General features: G+C 44.2%; 1 protein-coding gene across 2 annotated transcripts in view; it reads right to left on the bottom strand.

The window, feature by feature from the left end:
* Window positions 1-18,497, bottom strand: part of bard1 (BRCA1 associated RING domain 1) — a 228,838-nt gene that overhangs the window by 6,969 nt on the left and 203,372 nt on the right. The window contains exon 10 of one of the 2 annotated variants that reach the window (XM_070876215.1): window positions 1,336-1,365. The exons of the other annotated variant lie outside the window; for it this stretch is intronic. Coding sequence (XP_070732316.1) covers window positions 1,340-1,365 — 26 coding nt within the window. The 3' untranslated portion in view covers window positions 1,336-1,339. The remainder of the gene's footprint in view (window positions 1-1,335; window positions 1,366-18,497) is intronic. 2 annotated transcript variants of the gene reach the window in all.

The raw sequence follows: 18,497 nt of genomic DNA, 5'->3' as shown, positions 1-18,497 counted from the left end.
CTCGAAGCTAAAGGACAGGCTGCACGATGCCAATTTCAAAAAATAGAATGGGGAAACTTGCAAGTCATTTTTTTGGAGTAGTCGGGGCCAAAAAAAAAACGGGCAGAACTCTTGCAATACACCAAAAAAGCATCATTGGGGAAAAGTGAGCCCATTGTTTACTTTTAAAATATAACATGTACGTTAACAGAAAAAAATGTTTGTGAAACTATAGCCATATCGGTGAATAGAATCAATTTATTTTAGTTAGAATATGCCTTGATATAATTTTAAAGAATTTAAGCAAACTAGCTCAAAACTACAACGTGTTGTTTACTGAAGTCTGTTAAAATAATGAATTCAGGTTAAAACTTGATTTCCTTGAGTAAAGAAAACCTTAGATTACTTTCATCTCCCCAGAGAGCTGAGCAAGATTTTTATACCTCTCCACAGCTGTTACACACACTAAAGCCTTTTTGAAAAATAGCCATGTCAACAATGGAATTAATCAAGGCCTGGGTGAGGATAATTTGTTGCACGATCGCCCATAGAAAGAGTCCAATTCCACCTGTTTGCATTAGAGAATAATGTCACACACTGACCCATTATTAATGGAGTGTTTGCCAATGAAATGCTGACTGTCACTAACTGTTGGGTTTTTAACACCAGATATCACTCGTCACTCCTGTAATTGGACCGCACATCCCTTTACAAAACAGAGTGTGCCTTCTAGGATCTAGGTGAACACAAGACTTGGGTTGAATAGAGAACCCTCACCAACGTACTTCAATTTACTGGATATATTACACGATGCCACTTGATCCTGACTTTGAAAGGTTGAACAATAACCCTTATTCAAAAATCATAGGATCATACAGCACAGAAGGCCATTCGGCCCATTGTGCCTGTGCCGACTGTTTGAAAGAGCTAGCCAATTATTCTCACTCCCCTGCTCTTTCCCCATAGCCCTGCAAATTTCTCCTTTTCAAGTATTTGTCAAATTACATTTGAAAAGTTACTATGAATCTGCTTCTACCAGCCTTTCAAGCAGTATATTCTCGGTCATAACTCGCTGCATAAAACAATGTCTCCTCATCTCCACTCTGGACTTTTGCCAATTAGATAAAGACAGAAAATGCTGGAAAGACTCCGGTCAGGCAACAGGTCAATCAGACGTTGGCTCAAGATTCAAAATCACTGCACATATTTATTGAACATAAAAACAAATAAAGGAACAGTACTTAGTATAAATAAAATGCTTATAGTAATTATAAACTTTAATTGATCATCTCAAAATATCAAAAAAAAAGCATTAACCATGAACGGACCTTCAAAACACAGTTAGTTATTTCTGACCTGATTACTTGCTGCTACGGAGACCTCTGGCTGAAAAGAAAGACTTGAATTTATATAGTGCTTTTTAGGACCTCAGAACATTCCAAAGCGCTTTACAAACAATCAAGTACTTTTGTAATCACTGTTATAATGTAGGAAATACGGCAGCCAATTTGCACACAGCAAGATCCCACAAACAGCCATGTTACAAGGACCAGATAATTTTCTTTTAGTGATGTTGGTTGAGGGATAAATATTGGCCATAACATTGGGGAGAGTTACCCTGCTCTTCTTCAAAATGATGCCATAGAATCTTTTACGCGTCCACTTGAAAGAACAGATGATGCCTCGGTTTAACTTCTCATCCAAAAGACGGCCCCTCCAACAGTGCAGCACTCCTTCAGTATTGCACTGGAGTGTCAGCTAAGATTTTGCGCCGAAGTCTGTATGCTTGTACCTCTGATGGCTGGCATTCAAAAGTAAACTTCTAGCTTCTAGCTACAGAGTTGTGTGTCAAAGCATCTACAAAGAATCATGGCCCTGCCCATCCCTCAAACCTGAATCAAGTCTTCAGCACAGATACGGCTGTCAATCAAGCCTATTACATTAAAAAAAAGTCAATCACGTATGATACTTGAACTGAACAGAATAGTCTGATCCACTGATCAGTTCCAAACATGTTGAATGATTTGCATCCAAGGACAATGGCAGCAATCAAACTACACATTCCAAGACTTCGTCTTGACGTGCAAGGAGCCAGTCTGGAAATTGTATTTCTGCAGCCTAAGAAACAGCTAGCAGAAATCAATTTTAAATCTGTGTGTGCTGTGACCAGCAAGAAAGAATGCAATAAATAATCCATCATTGCCATTGTGTCACACTAACATATGGGGCTCAATTTTCCCCAATGTGCGTCATTTTTTTGGCTTGCACCGTTTTTTTTGAGCAAATTAAAATTTCCAAGTTTCCAAAAAGTTTCTGCGCTAGTGTAATTCACTTAGGTAGAATTTTCTTTTTAGGCTAGGATTTTTTTTATCCATTGGGGGCGTAACCTACCACCCGTGTCAATTCTGGCCATTTAAGAAAGTTTGGGCAGCTCCAATTTTTCTTAGGACGGCATATGTGACCACTCTGAAAAAACCTTCTGGGCAGTTAACAAAATCAGCACAGATAAGGAAATCAGCGCAGCAGATGCAGTTCCACAGCCTGGACAGCAGCAGAGCAGGGGGGCGGGGAGGGGGGGAATATGAGAGGGGGTGGGGGGAAGAATATGAGGGGGGGGGGGGGGGGGAGGAGGAATATGAAAGGCAGGGGGAGGAATATGAGGGGGGGGATGAGGGGGTTGTGGGGGGGGGATGAGGGGGGGGGAATGAGGGGGCGGTGGGGGGGGGAAATGAGGGGGCGGTGGTGGGGTGGGGGATGAGGGGGCGGTGGGCGGGGGGAATGAGGGGGCGGTGGGCGGGGGGATGAGGGGGCGGTGGGGGTGGGGGGGGATGAGGGGGCGGTGGGGGTGGGGGGGATGAGGGGGCGGTATGAGGGGGCGGCGGGTGGTGAGGGGGCGGTGGGGGAGGGGATGAGGGGGCGGTGGGGGAGGGGATGAGGGGGCGGTGGGGGAGGGGATGAGGGGGCGGTGGGATGAGGGGGCGGTGGGGGGGGGGGGGATGAGGGGGCGGTGGTGGGGGGGGGGATGAGGGGGCGGTGGTGGGGGGGGGCGGTGGGGGGGGGGATGAGGGGGCGGTGGGATGAGGGGGCGGTGGGGGGGGGGGGGATGAGGGGGCGGTGGGGGGGGGGGGGATGAGGGGGCGGTGGGGGGGGGGGGATGAGGGGGCGGTGGGGGGGGGGGGGGATGAGGGGGCGGTGGTGGGGGGGGGGATGAGGGGGCGGTGGGATGAGGGGGCGGTGGGGGGGGGGGGGATGAGGGGGCGGTGGTGGGGGGGGGAATGAGGGGGCGGTGGTGGGGGGGGGATGAGGGGAGAGAGGGGAGGATGAGAGGATTGGGGGGGGGGGGGGGGGGGTGGCGGTTGGAGGCCTTTCGGCCAGGGTTAGCAGCGGCAACCGGCATCAGAGGCAGTCCAGAGTAAGTTCACTAGACTGATTCCAGAGATGAAGGGGTTGACTTACGAAGAAAGGTTGAACCTATACTCACTGGAGTTTAAAAGTCTTAGAGGTGATCTTATTGAAACATACAAGATTCTGAGGAGGGGGGGGAGGGGCGACAGAGTAGATGCAGAGAGGATGTTTCTCCTTGTGGGCAGAGTTTCAGAATAAGGGGTTGCCCATTTAAAACAGAGACGAGGAGGAATTTCTTCTCAGAGGGTTGTGACGCTTTGAAATTCTCTACCCCAGAAGGAAACCAACTCTGTTAAATCATGTTTTTAATAAAATTGTAGCTAGGGCCAAGTTTCAACTGCTCAATATTAAGTATGTATAATAATTAGCACAAATCAACATAAATTTTGCTTTAAGTTAAAACGCATTAACATTCACATTCTACTTTTAAAATAAGGAGTGAGTATATTGACACCACTTTGTCAGTCAATGAGTTGGGGGAAGGACAGGACATTACAGCAAACAAAACTCATGACCGCAACTCTCCCAAGAGTACCCCAATAAAAGCAGGGTGATTACATACATATCACATAGTATGTACAGCACAGAAACAGGCCATTCAGCCCAAATGGTCCATACCAGTTTTTAGCTTTACAAAAGCCTCCTCCCACCCTACCTCATCTCACCTTATCAACATATTCATGGGTCATGGGGAAAACAGATTCCATCAATAAAGTTGTTTTATTCTATGGAAAATGTCTCCATTACATAGAATTACATAGACTCTACAGCACAGACACAGGCCATTCGGCCCAACTGGTCAGTGCCAGTGTTTATCCTTCACACGAGCCTCCTCCCACCTCTCCATCTCACTATCAGCATATCCTTCTATTCATTTCATGTACTTATCTAGCTTCCCCTTAAATGCAACTATGCTACTTGCCTTAACTATTCCATGTGGTAGTGAGATCCACATTCTAACCACTCTATATGAAGAAGTTTCTCCTGCATTCTTTATTGAATTTATTAGTGACTATTTTATATTGATGACCCTTGGTTTTGGTCTCCCCTACAAGTGGAAAATACAGTGAGGGGAGGATAGTCACACAGTACAAATTATGTGTGTAAATCAATCCATCGCTTAGAGCAGGCATGATTGACGGGAGAATTACCCAATCATCTCCATTCTGGTCGGGACTTGTGGCATTCACTATATGCAGCCCCTAAAATAAGTCACTTTGCAGCTGTTAAGACAATGAGGTAGATTTCCCTGTGATTATAAATAGCAACAAAAAAAATAGATGCAAGTGCAAACTAGGGAGCATCACTTTAGATCCCTTTCCAGTGCTAAAAACAGTGAACACGGAAAAAGATATTCTTGGTTCCTCAATCCAATCGCTACCCCTCCCACCCCACCAGCCCAAAATTGAGCTGGATAGAATGCCGTGTATCTGCTAATATATTATTGCTAACATTCCTGTGACAACTTGGATCTATACAGAAAGAGGAAAAAAATACTTCAACAAATGTTCACTCAGCAGGGCACCATTTATTTAGTACAATTGTTAACTTGTAATGACTCTGAAGTTGTTTACTAACTCATGGAGAGGAACAGATGGGATCCAGCTCTTACTCAATCACATAAATGGATTTGTTATCAATGGCAATTCCCATCAGAGACCATTCATTATATATTCATGCTTAGTAATTTGCTGGTGTCATTGCCAGGAAATGTACTAACAGCTTCCTGTAGAAAGAAGTCCCAAAATGTTTCACAGAAGCATAATCAGATGAAAATAGACAACAAGTCAAAGGAGGAGACATTAGGAGGGGTGGTCAAAGAGGTGGGTTTTAAGGACTGTCCTAAGGTGAAGAGACGGGAGGGTGGTGGTTTAAGGCAGGAATTACAGAGCGTCGGGCCGCCAATGGTGGGGTAAAGGGAGGTAGTGGGGCTGCACAAGAGGCCAGAGTCAGAGAGAGAGTTATTGGGAAGGGGGTTGTCGGTGTGGAGGAGGTAACAGAGATAGGGAGGGACGAAGCTACGAAGGAATTCAAACACGAGGATGAGAATTTTTAAGTCGTGGCATTGGGGATCGAAAGCCAATATAGGTCAGCAAGGATAGAGGTGATAGGTGAGTGGGACTCTGTGCAGGATAAGATACAGGCAGAAGTTTGTGAAGTTGGATTGGGGGGGGGTGGGAGTGGACGTTTAGGTGGGGAAGATGATGGAAAGTTTAGCTAGGTGGGGAAAATTCAAGAAGGACCAAGATGTCGTCACCCGTGAGGTGAAAAAAACCATGGCTCACAGGTAGCGACAACTTGCTTCAATGAATTTACCAGCTTGACGTTGAGGGGTAAACTGAAAGGTATAAGGTCATTAAAGATCAATCATCATCAACCTAGATTACTGCACATTAGCTCCTTAGTTGGCTAAGGACTGAATTGGCATTCTGAATGTCAAGTTCCAGGAAGAAATAATATGCATCCAGATTTGGATGCAGATTAGCAAATACACATAGCAAATAATCAACGAAAAAAATAAACTGCCTCTGTTTCAACCTCATGGGAAATTTCTTTGTACCATGTATATACGAGATAAATAAGGTCGCTTTTGAAATTTATGGAACAAAAAATTGAATTCCCTCTGCTTTCATTTTAATGACAACCGTTTTTCGAGAATTACATCCATGTTCCTCAACTCATTCGTTATGAAACAGCCAGTTGCATTGGTTAATGTGATCAACACTATTCCTCCTGGACTAAAACAAATGAAGTGCTTATTCAGCTTGTAACTTCTTTCTGTCAAGTCAATGCTAGATTTTTAAATCAGTTTGGAATGGGATAAACTATCAAATTTAAGAAGCAGTACCAGGAGGTAGCAGGTTGGGACCAACCAGTCAAAAATGCGGACCAACAAATGGACATGGGGAATGGAGGCACAGAACATGGTCACGTTGCTCAAGCAGATACTGGCTTTTAATTCCAAACCAGCCAGAATAATCCAATGTTATTAGATTCCAAGGTATTAGCATTCCCCCTCCTCCTTTTTGATCATCCAGTTTCTTTTTTTTATCTTTTTATTTTTCGTTGAAATAGTTTGGACAGGTTTTTCAGCAGGATGGTGCAAAGGAGCACAGTTGAATATATAGTTGACGCAGTGAAAGAGAGTGATGAACTGGGTGTAAAAATGGTTCATAAGGGACAAGAGACGTACTGATCTCTGAATGGCAGCTTGACAACTAATGCAGAAGCACCAGTTACAAAAGGAAGGTCTAAAGGGCAGTACTTATTGTGATCACTTGCCTGCCACTTGGCAGCTCCAAAACCTCTTATGGTATTCTCTGATGGAATTTTATGGTAGTTGGCAGGTATCCAATAATGGACACGGTTACCATTTTTAACTTTTCTCCATTTAGGCTTTGTTCAGGTCTCTAAATGTTATTATGGGTTGATGTCAGCTTATGCTTTTGGGATTACAAAATAGCTGGACTGATATCCCTCTCATTGGAATAACACGGTACTTCTTTGATATCTTGGCAGTGAAATGAACTTGTATGCAACAAAGAGAATTTATGTCTTATCCTGTGTATTTAAAAAAAAATAGTAACGGTCAAAATCAAAACTATCCTCTTCCTCGAAATTTGAAAAGAGAAGACAGGACACAGTCTTCTGGTCAAGAGTTCAGAAATCAATCAAGATAAATCAGCTTTGATGACTGGAACAGCTAGTTTGAAATGTTAATGCCTCCTTTGACAAACAATTTATAATTGTGATCAGGTGTGAAGCCGAGTCTTAGAGAAATAGACAAAGGAAACCAGGAATTTCAAACTGTAACTACTTTGCCTCCCAAGTTATAAATTCTTTTTGACAGTTTTGTTTGTCTACTTCCAAAGAAGCGGCTTCTCCGTGAAAGTAATAGTTCCACTTGATAACACCGTAGTTGTTAGTTCTGGTAAAGATGTTCAGGGTCTGGGAAAGTACAGAGGACTCAGGTACTCAAGTTTCGGCTTGAGTTGCTCCTATTTTTTTGGAGCAACTAGTTAAGAATGGAGTATCTTAGAAATTGCAATTCTCGGCATTTAGTTTGCTCCAATTCTAATGAGTTAGAATAGTTTTGTTTTAGAACAGTTTTTTTTTTCCAAAAGGGTGCATTGCCAGCCACTTAAGCCTGTTTTGCAAGTTTAGGCAGCGAAAACTTACTCTAAACTAACTTAGAATGGAGTAAGTGTAGATTTTTGTACGCTCAGAAAAATCTTGCCTACACTTTATAAATTAGGCGCAGGGAACGAGAGATGGGGTGGGGGCTGGGGGGGGGGGGGGGTTGTAAGGGAAGTTTACAAGCATTAAACACTTCACTTTTACAAATAAAGAGCCATCATCAATAATAAATTAATTAATAAATCAAAAAAATTAAAGAATAAAAAATAAAAAAAATAATTAAAAAATCAATCAATAAATAAAAAATTTAAAGTTTCTACTCACCTACTGCAGCACCAGGAGCCCTCCAACAGCCTGCTGGGACCCCCCCTCCCCCAGGAGATGCCGGCCGGGCGGCATAGCAGGGTATTTAACAGCATCCACTGTTAGTTAGACTTGCCCTTCAGCTCAAAATAATGTTGCCCACAAAGTTGCTGAAAGTGCAAGCTTATAATGGCACAGCGAGAAAAACAGGCATCTGGTACCCGAGTGAACAGAATAAGCAACAAGATATATCTTTAACCAATGAGATTTAAGGATTGGGAAATAAACAGAAGGACTGAGAAGGAGGACGAATTAGAGTGGGGGAATTCAATGTCAAATTAGGTACAGAAAGAGAAATAGAGGGGAAAAGAAAGATTGGATTGGAAAAAAAAAGACAAAAGAAATGTAAAATTTAAATATTTTTCAATCTCCTTTAAAAATTTAAAACCTGAAGGAATGAGACGCCACACTTGTAATAGCTAATTTTCAGTACCAGAGAGGTTGATTGGCAGTAATTAATAATTAATCACATCATTAAAGGGGTAACTTGTACTACTAATTACTAGCCCGAAATATCTGCGGTGGGTGTAATCGGCATCTACCGCGCACATATAACAACTTCATGGCATGTCAATGGTGAGGTAAACAATGAGATGCCATTTCACAAAGATAACTCGGGCAGCAACTTTTGGATATTCGCTCCTCCCCTGGAGTTGCTGCACCATTTACGCATAAATAACGGCGACGTCATTAACCTCACCGTTATTTTGACATCAAAGTCTGGCCATGAATGTACCTTCGTATTGTTCAGTTGAACGTTGTAAAATGGTTTATATTTCAGTAATTAAGGAATCACTCTTCCAGTTCACGCTGTCCTCTGATCCCTTCCTCTGTTTGTGGCTCGGAGTGTGTTTACTTCGCCCATGTGCAAAGTGGCACACTTGGTGATGTATTTGCATGTAATTAATGTATTTTTATTTGGTATATGGTTGATGGATTTTCTACAAAATTAGTGATACCATTACCAGTAATGCCAGGTTAAAAGATACTCATCATTTTGGGTTTTGAAAAAAATATACTTGAAAAATCTCCAAACTCAAAGACTAAGCGGGAATGTTTAAAGTCTCTGCAAATATTCACTACTTTAGCCTACCACCAATTGGTGAAGATTCAAACGAGCTTCTCAACTAGTTTTCATCACTGTGCCATGATCAGCTTTTTGAAACAGCGCATTTTTATAATTTTGAAGGGCAAAACAAACCAAAAGGATAAGACAACAGATCCTTTTCTTAGAAGATATACTGTTCACACAAAACAGTAGCCATTGCCTTCCCCCACTTCACTAACTTGTTCAGATCAGACTCAGATTGCCACAGCTCCATTTGTACACCATGCAATTTACCCACAGCAGATAGCTGTAAGCCAAACTAAGCCCCTCGTGATGAATCTGTGTGCAATAAAACACTTTCAAGAGAGAAATATGGAGTAACTCTACAGTGAAAGCATTTCAAAATTATCATTTGAACCACAGGTTTTCATATTGATGAGATCACATCCAATCAGAAGAACAAAATAATTAAAGTATGCACTATTTAGCTGGAAAATTCCTAATTGCAACTTGGAATTAGACACAATTGTGCAATGTATACTTATTGGCTTCAATTTTTGAGCAGAACACTTCTGTGGAAAAAACAGTGAGATTGTCAAGTCATAAACATGCAGACCCCTGAACAGTGCTCTTGGCTGGAACATTGTCCTTTGAGCCATGGGATATAGCTCTAAATCCAACTTAAGATAGAACGGATAAAGATCGCTGATTGCTGTTAAGTGTCTTAAGTGAAAGGGATTTTGGTCAGCCTGGATGCACTTTCCAATAGTTATGAGTACACAGCACAGAATTGCCCTCTATGTTTGCAACTACTGCGATTCAATAAAACAGCATTCTGCGAAAAAGGGGGAAAGAACAGTAAATTGCAACAGCTGAATAGTGGCTGAAATTTAGGCACATTATGCAGAGAGGCTCTACACCTACAGTTCAAACATTGATAAAAGTCGCTCATTAATGGCTTAAGGCGATGAGTAACGAGTAACTGTGCCTTATTGACCAGGATTCCTAGGTCTGATTCCTGGTCTAGTTAACTGAGATAGTGGATGCATCCCTGGATTCCCTGGATTCTGGGGCAGTCCCAGCAGATTGGAAAACCGCACGAAATTTAAAAAATGTCCTATTTAAAAAAGAAGGCAGACAAAAAGCAGGAAACTATAGACCAGTTAGCCTAACTTCTGTCATTGGGAAAATGCTGGAGTCCATTATTAAGGAAGCAGTAGCGGGACATATGGAAAAGCATGATTCAGTCAAGCAGTTAGCATGGTTTGATGAAAACGATCAGGAGATTCAAGAACTAATAGACCGTAAGCGCAGAGCATTTTTAAGTCTCAAGCAACAGCCAAACTCGAGTGCTACAAAGCAACATTACAGACGGCTCAAGGCTGAGGTCCAACAAAAAACCCGGGACCTAAAGAACTGGTGGTGGATGGAGAAAGTGCAGGTGATACAACAATTAGCTGACAGCCACGACATACAAGGATTCTTCACTGCAGTCAAGGCCACCTATGGTCCAAACTCTCAAGGCCCCAACCCCACTCCTGGCAAAGAACAGGGAAACACTCATCAAGGACACCGAAACTGTTAGGGCCCGCTGGAAGGAGCACTTTGAAGATCTCCTCAATCGAGACTCTGCCTTTGACTTGAGTGTTCTCAACTCCATCCCACAGCTTGCAACCCGTAACCACCTCAGTGAAACTCCAAGTCTACAAGAAGTAGGCAAAGCCATAAAACAGCTCAAGAACAACAAGGCTACGGGTGCGAATGGAATTCCTGCTGAGACGCTAAAATATGACGGAGAGGCGCTGTTGGCGTAGATACATGGCCTCATCTCTCATTTGGAGGGAGGAGAGCATGCCAGGGGATCTCAGAGATGTAGTGATCGTGTCCATTTTTAAAAAGGGGAACAAATCCAACTGTGGCAACTACAGGGGAATCTCCCTACTATCAACCACTGGGAAGGTTGTCGCTAGAGTCCTCCTCAACCGTCTTCTCCCTGTGGCCAAGGAGCTCCTCCCGGAGTCTCAGTGCGGATTTCGTCCCCAACAGGGAACAATGGACATGATCTTTGCAGCATGACAACTACAGAAAAAATGCAGGGAGCAGAGTCAGCCCTTAAGACATCGCCTTTTTCGACCTTACAAAGGCCTTTGACACTACCGACCGTGAGGGCTTATGGAGCGTCCTCCTCCGCTTTGGGTGCCCCCAAAAGTTTGTCAACGTCCTTCGCCTGCTCCTCGACAACAATGCAGGCTGTGATCCTTACCAGCGGATCCGTTACAGACGCATTCCATATCCGAACCGGGGTCAAACAGTGCTACGTCATCGCTCCAACCCTCTCTTCAATCTTCCTCGCTCCCATGCTCCAATTCACTGTCAACAAACTCCCTGCCGGAGTGGAACTAAACTACAGAACGAGTGGGAAGCTGTTTAACCTACACCATGTCCAAGACCACCCAAACCTCTGTCGTTGAACTGCAGTACGCGGACGACGCCTGCGTCTGCGCACATTCGGAGACTGAACTCCAGGATATAGTCGATGTATTCAAAGAGGCATATGAAAGCATGCGCTTTACGCATAACATCCGTAAGACAAAGGTCCTACACCAACCTGTCCTCTCTGCACAGCACTGCCCCCCAATCATGAAGATCCACGACGCGACGCTCAATAACGTGGACCGCTTCCCATACCTCGGGAGCCTCTTGTCAACAAAGGCAGACATTGATGCGGAGATTCAACATCGCCTCCAGTGCAGCCTTCGGCCGCCTGAGGAAAACGGTGTTCGAAGTCCAACCCTCAAACCTACCACCAAGCTCATGGTCTACAGGCTGTAGTAATTCCCGCCCTCCTATATGGGTCAGAGACATGGACGACTTACAGAAGACACATCAAGTCGCTGGTTTTAGAAACATAGAAAATAGGTGCAGGAGTAGGCCATTCGGCCCTTCAAGCCTGCACCACCATTCAATGAGTTCATGGCTGATAATTCACCTCAGTACCCCTTTCCTGCTTTCTCTCCATACTCCTTGATCCCTTTAGCCATAAGGGCCATATCTAACTCCCTCTTGAATATATCTAAGGAACTGGCATCAACAACTCTCTGCGGTAGAGAATTCCACAGGTTCACAATTGTCTGAGTGAAGAAGTTGCTCCTCATCTCGGTCCTAAATGGCTTACCACTTATCCTTAGACTGTGTCCCCTGGTTCTGGACTTCCCCAACATCGGGAACATTCTTCCTGCATCTAACCTGTCCAGTCCTGTTAGAATTTTATATGGTTCTATGAGATCCCCTCTCATCCTTCTAAACTCCAGTGAATACAGGCCCAGTTGATCCAGTCTCTCCTCATACGTCAGTCCTCCCATCCCGGGAATCAATCTGGTGAACCTTCGCTGCACTCCCTCAATAGCAAGAACGTCCTTCCTCAGATTAGGAGACCAAAACTGAACACAATATTCCAGGTGAGGCCTCAGCAAGACCCTGTACAACTGCAGCAACACCTCCCTGCTCCTATACACAAATCCCCTCGCTATGAAGGCCAACATACTATTTGCCTTCTTCACCGCCTGCTGTACCTGCATGCCAACTTTCAATGACTGATGCAGCACGACACCCAGGTCTCGTTGCACCTCCCCTTTTCCTAATCTGCCGCCATTCAGATAATATTCTGCCTTTGTGTTTTTGCCCCCAAAGTGGATAACCTCACATTTATCCACATTATACTGCATCTGCCATGCATTTGCCCACTCACCTAACCTGTCCAAGTCACCCTGCAGCCTCTTAACGTCCTCCTCACAGCTCACACCGCCACCCAGCTTAGCGTCATCTTAGTGTCATCTGCAAACTTGGAGATATTACACTCAATTCCTTCATCTAAATCATTAATGTATATTGTAAATAGCTGGGGACCCAGCACTGAGCCCTACAGCACCCCACTGGTCACTACCTGACATTCTGAAAAGGACCCGTTTATCCCGACTCTCTGCTTCCTGTCTTCCAGTTCTCTATCCACGTCAGTGCATTAGCCCCAATACCACGTTCTTTAATTTTGCACAACAATCTCTTTTGAAAGTCCAAATACGTCACATCCACTGGTTCTCCCTTGTCCATTCTACCAGTTACATCCTCAAAAACGTCTAGAAGATTGTCAAGCATGATTTCCCTTTCATAAATCCATACTGACTTGGACCAATCCTGTCACTGCTTTCCAAATGCACTGCTATTTCATCTTTAATAATTGATGAAAACATTTTCCCCACTACTGATGTCAGGCTAACCGGTCTATAATTACCCGTTTTCTCTCTCCCTCCTTTTTTAAAAAGTGGTGTTATATTAGCTACCCTCCAGTCCATAGGAACTGATCCAGAGTCGATAGATTATTGGAAAATTATTACCAATGCATCCACTATTTCTAGGGCCACTTCCTTAAGTACTCTGGGATGCAGACTATCAGGCCCCGGGAATTTATCGGCCTTCAATCCCATCAATTTCCCCAATACAATTTCCGGCTAATAAGGATTTCCTTCAGTTCCTCCTTCTCACTAGAACCTCGGTCCCCTAGTATTTCCGGAACGTTATTTGTGTCTTCCTTCGTGAATGCAGAACCCAAGTATTTGTTCAATAGGTCTGCCATTTCTTTGTTCATTATAAATTCAACCGATTCTGACTGTAAGGGACCTACGTTTGTCTTCACTAATCTTTCTCTCTTCACATATCTATAGAAGCTTTTGCAGTCAGTTTTTATGTTCCCGGCAAGCTTCCTCTCAGACTCTATTTTCCCGCTCCTAATTAAACCCTTTGTCCTCCTCTGCTGAATTCTAAATTTCTCTCAGTACTCAGGTTTGCTGCTTTTTCTGGCCAATTTATATGCCTCTTAATTTAACACTATCCTTAATTTCCCTTGTTAGCCACGGTTGAGCCACCTTCCCTGTTTTATTTTTACTCCAGACAGGGATGTACAATTGTTGAAGTGAATCCATACGATCTTTAAATGTTTGCCATTGCCTATCCAGCGTCAACCCTATAAGAATCATTTGCCAGTCTATTCATGACTCATACCATCGAAGTTACCTTTTCTTAATTTCAGGACCCTAGTCTCTGAATTAACTGTGTCACACTCCATCTTAATGAATAATTCTATCATATTATGGTCACTCTTCCCCAAGGGGCCTTGCACAACAAGATTGCTAATTAGTCCTTTCTCATTACACATCACCCAGTCCAGGATGGTCAGCTCTCTCGTTGGTTCCTCGACATATTGGTCTCGAAAACCATCTCCAATACATTCCAGGAAATCCTCTTCCACCGTATTGCTACCAGTTTGCTTAGCCCAATCTATATCTAAATTAAAGTCGCCCATGATAACTGCTGCACCTTTATTGCACGCATCCCTAATTTCTTGTTTGTTGCTGCCCCCAATCTCACTACTACGGTTTGGTGATCTGTACACAACTCCCAATAGCGTTTTCTACCCTTTGGTATTCCGCAGCTCCACCCATACAGATTCCGTATCATCCAAGCTAATGTCCTTCCTTACTATTGCGTTAATTTCCTCTTTAACCAGCAACGCTAACCCCACCTCCTTTTCCTTTCTGTCTATCCTTCCTGAATGTTGCATACCCCTGGATGTTGAGCTTCCAGCCTTGGTCACCCTGGAGCCATGGCTCCGTGATGCCAATTATATCATATTCATTAATTGCTGCCTGTGCAGTTAATTCTCCATGAATACTCCTCGCATTGAGGCTTCAGGCTTGTCTTTTTAACACTCTTTGCCCCTTCAGAATTTGGCTGTAAGGTGGCCCCTTTTGATTTTTGCCTTGAATTTCTCTGCCCTCCACTTTTACTTTTCTTCTTTCTATCTTTTGCTTCTGCCCACATTCTACTTCCCTCTGTCTCCCTGCATAGGTTCCCATCCCCCAACAGCACTAGCAAACACTTCCCCTAGGACATTGGTTCCGGTCCTGCCCAGGTGCAGACCGTCCGGTTTGTACTGGTCCCACCTCCCCCACAACCGGTTCCAATGTCCCAGGGGGTTGACTTATGAGGAAAGGTTGAGTAAGTTACATAGAAACATAGAAACATAGAAAATAGGTGCAGGAGTAGGCCATTCGGCCCTTCTAGCCTGCACCGCCATTCAATGAGTTCATGGCTGAACATGCAACTTCAGTACCCCATTCCTGCTTTCTCGCCATACCCCTTGATCCCCCTAGTAGTAAGGACTACATCTAACTCCTTTTGGAATACATTTAGTGAATTTTCCTCAACAACTTTTTGTGGTAGAGAATTCCACAGGTTCACCACTCTCTGGGTGAAGAAGTTTCTCCACTTCTCACTCCTAAATGGCTTACCCCTTATCCTTAGACTGTGACCTCTGGTTCTGGACTTCCCCAACAGTGGGAACATTCTTCCTGTATCTAACCTATCTAAACCCGTCAGAATTTTAAACGTTTCTATGAGAACCCCTCTCATTCTTCTGAACTTCAGTGAATACAAGTCCAGTTGATCTAATCTTTCTTGATACGTCAGTCCCGCCATCCCGGGAATCAGTCTGGTGAACCTTCGCTGCACTCCCTCAATAGCAAGAATGTCCTTCCTCAAGTTAGGAGACCAAAACTGTACACAATACTCCAGGTGTGGCCTCACCAAGGCCCTGTACAACTGTAGCAACACCTCCCTGCCCCTGTACTCAAATCCCCTCGCTACGAAGGCCAACATGCCATTTGCTTTCTTAACAGCCTGCTGTACGTGCATGCCAACCTTCAATGACTGATGTACCATGACACCCAGGTCTCGTTGCACCTCCCCTTTTCCTAATCTGTCACCATTCAGATAATAGTCTGTCTTTCTGTTTTTACCACCAAAGTGGATAACCTCACATTTATCCACATTATACTTCATCTGCCGTGCATTTGCCCACTCATCTAACCTATCCAAGTCACTCTGCAGCCTCATAGCATCCTCCTCGCAGCTCACACTGCCACCCAACTTAGTGTCATCCGCAAATTGGAGATACTACATTTAATCCCTTCGTCTAAATCATTAACGTACAATGTAAACAGCTGGGGCCCCAGCACAGAACCTTGCAGTACCCCACTAGTCACTGCCTGCCATTCTGAAAAGTACCCATTTACTCCTATTCTGCGTCCTGTCTGCCAACCAGTTCTCAATCCACGTCAGCACACTACCCCCAATCCCATGTGCTTTAACTTTGCACATTAATCTCTTGTGTGGGACCTTGACGAAAGCCTTCTGAAAGTCCAAATACACATCAACTGGTTCTCCCTTGTCCACTCTACTGGAAACATCCTCAAAAAATTCCAGATTTGTCAAGCATGATTTCCCTTTCACAATCCATGCTGACTTGGACCCATCATGTCACCTCTTTCCAAATATGCTGTTATGACATCCTTAATAATTGATTCCATCATTTTACCCACTACCGATGTCAAGCTGACCGGTCTATAATACCCTGTTTTCGCTCTCCCTCCTTTTTTAAAAAGTGTGGTTACATTGGCTACCCTCCACTTCATAGGAACTGATCCAGAATCTATGGAATGTTGGAAAATGACTGTCAATGCATCCGCTATTTCCAAGGCCACCTCCTTAAGTACTCTGGGATGCAGACCATTAGGCCTTGGGGATTTATCGGCCTTCAATCCCATCAATTTCCCCAGCACAATTTCCCGACTAATAAAGATTTCCCTCAGTTCCTCCTTCTTACTAGACCCTCTGACCCCTTTTATATCCGGAAGTTTATTTGTGCCCTCCTTAGTGAATACCGAACCAAAATACTTGTTCAATTGGTCTGCCATTTCTTTGTTCCCGGTTATGACTTCCCCGATTCTGACTGCAGGGGACTAAGTTTGTCTTTACTAACCTTTTTCTCTTTACATATCTATAGATGCTTTTGCGGTCCATTTTAATGTTCCCTGCAAGCTTCCTCTCGTAATCTATTTTCCCTGCCCTAATCAAACCCTTTGTCCTCCTCTGCCGAGTTCTAAATTTCTCCCAGTCCCCAGGTTCACTGCTATTTCTGGCCAATTTGTATGCCACTTCCTTGGCTTTAATACTATACCTGATTTCCCTTGATAGCCACGGTTGAGCCACTTTCCCTTTTTTATTTTATGCCAGACAGGGATGTACTTCATCCATGCGGTCTCTAAATGTCTGCCATTGCCCATCCACTGTCAACCCCTTAAGTATCATTTGCCAATCTATCCTAGCCAATTCACGCCTCATACCTTCAAAGTTAGCCTTCTTTAAGTTCTGGACCATGGTCTCTGAATTAACTCTTTCATTCTCCATCCTAATGCAGAATTCCACCATATTATGGTCACTCTTCCCCAAGGGGCCTCGCACAACTAGATTGCTCATTAATCCTCTCCCATTACACAACACCCAGTCTAAGACGGCCTCCCCCCAAGTTGGTTCCTCGACATATTGGTCTAGAAAACCATCAATTATGCACTCCTGGAAATCCTTCTCCACCGTATTGCTTCCAGTTTGGTTAGCCCAATCTATATGCATATTAAAGTCACCCATGATAACTGCTGCACCTTATTGCATGCACCCCTAATTTCCTGTTTGATGCCCTCCCCAACATCACTACTACTGTTTGGAGGTCTGTACATAACTCCCACTAGCGTTTTCTGCCCCTTGGTATTCTGTAGCTCCACCCATACCGATTCCACATCATCCAAGCTAATGTCTTTCCTTACAATATGTGGAGCTACTTCATGGCAAACGAGACAAAGGTGGGCAGCGGAAACGGTACAAGGACACCCTCAAAGCCTCCCTGGCGAAGTGCAAATCACCACTGACGCCTGGGAGACCCTGGCCGAAGACCACCCTAGGTGGAGAAAGTGCATCCGGGAAGACGTTGAGCAATTCGAATCTCAACACTGCGAGCGTGAAGAGATCAGGCGCAGGCAGCGGAAGGAGCACGTGGTAAATCAGTGCCATCCCCCACTTCCCCCGACGAATATCTGTCCCACCTGTGACAGGGTGTGTGGTTCTCGTGTTGGACTATCCAGCCACCAAAGAACTCACTTTAGGAGTGGAAGCAAGTCTTCCTCGATTTCGAGGGACTGCCGATGATGATGATTTAAGGAAAATCATGTTTGACAAATTTGCTGGAGTTCTTTGGGGATGTAACGAGCAGAGTGGATAAGGGGAGAACCAGTGGATGTGGTGTATTTGGATTTCCAGAAGACATTCGATAAGGTGCCACATAAGAGGTTACTGCACAAGATAAAAGTTCACAGGGTTGGGGGTAATATATTAGCATGGATAGAGGATTGTCTAACTAACAGAAAACAGAGGGTCGGGATAAATGGGTCATTTTACGGTAGGCAAACACTGACTAGTGGGGTGCCGCAGGGATTGGTGCCGGGTCCTCAACTATTTACAATCCATATCAATGACTTGGATGAAGGGACCGAGTGTAATGTGGCCAAGTTTACTGATGATACAAAGATGGGTGGGAAAGCAAATTGTGAGGAGGACACAAAAAAATCTGCAAAGGGATATAGACAGGCTAAATGAGTGGGCAAAAATTTGGTAGATGGAG

The sequence above is a fragment of the Pristiophorus japonicus genome, chromosome 3 (genome assembly GCF_044704955.1).
Source record: "Pristiophorus japonicus isolate sPriJap1 chromosome 3, sPriJap1.hap1, whole genome shotgun sequence".
Classification (NCBI taxonomy): domain Eukaryota; kingdom Metazoa; phylum Chordata; class Chondrichthyes; family Pristiophoridae; genus Pristiophorus; species Pristiophorus japonicus.
This window is presented reverse-complemented; position numbering and strand designations above follow the sequence as displayed.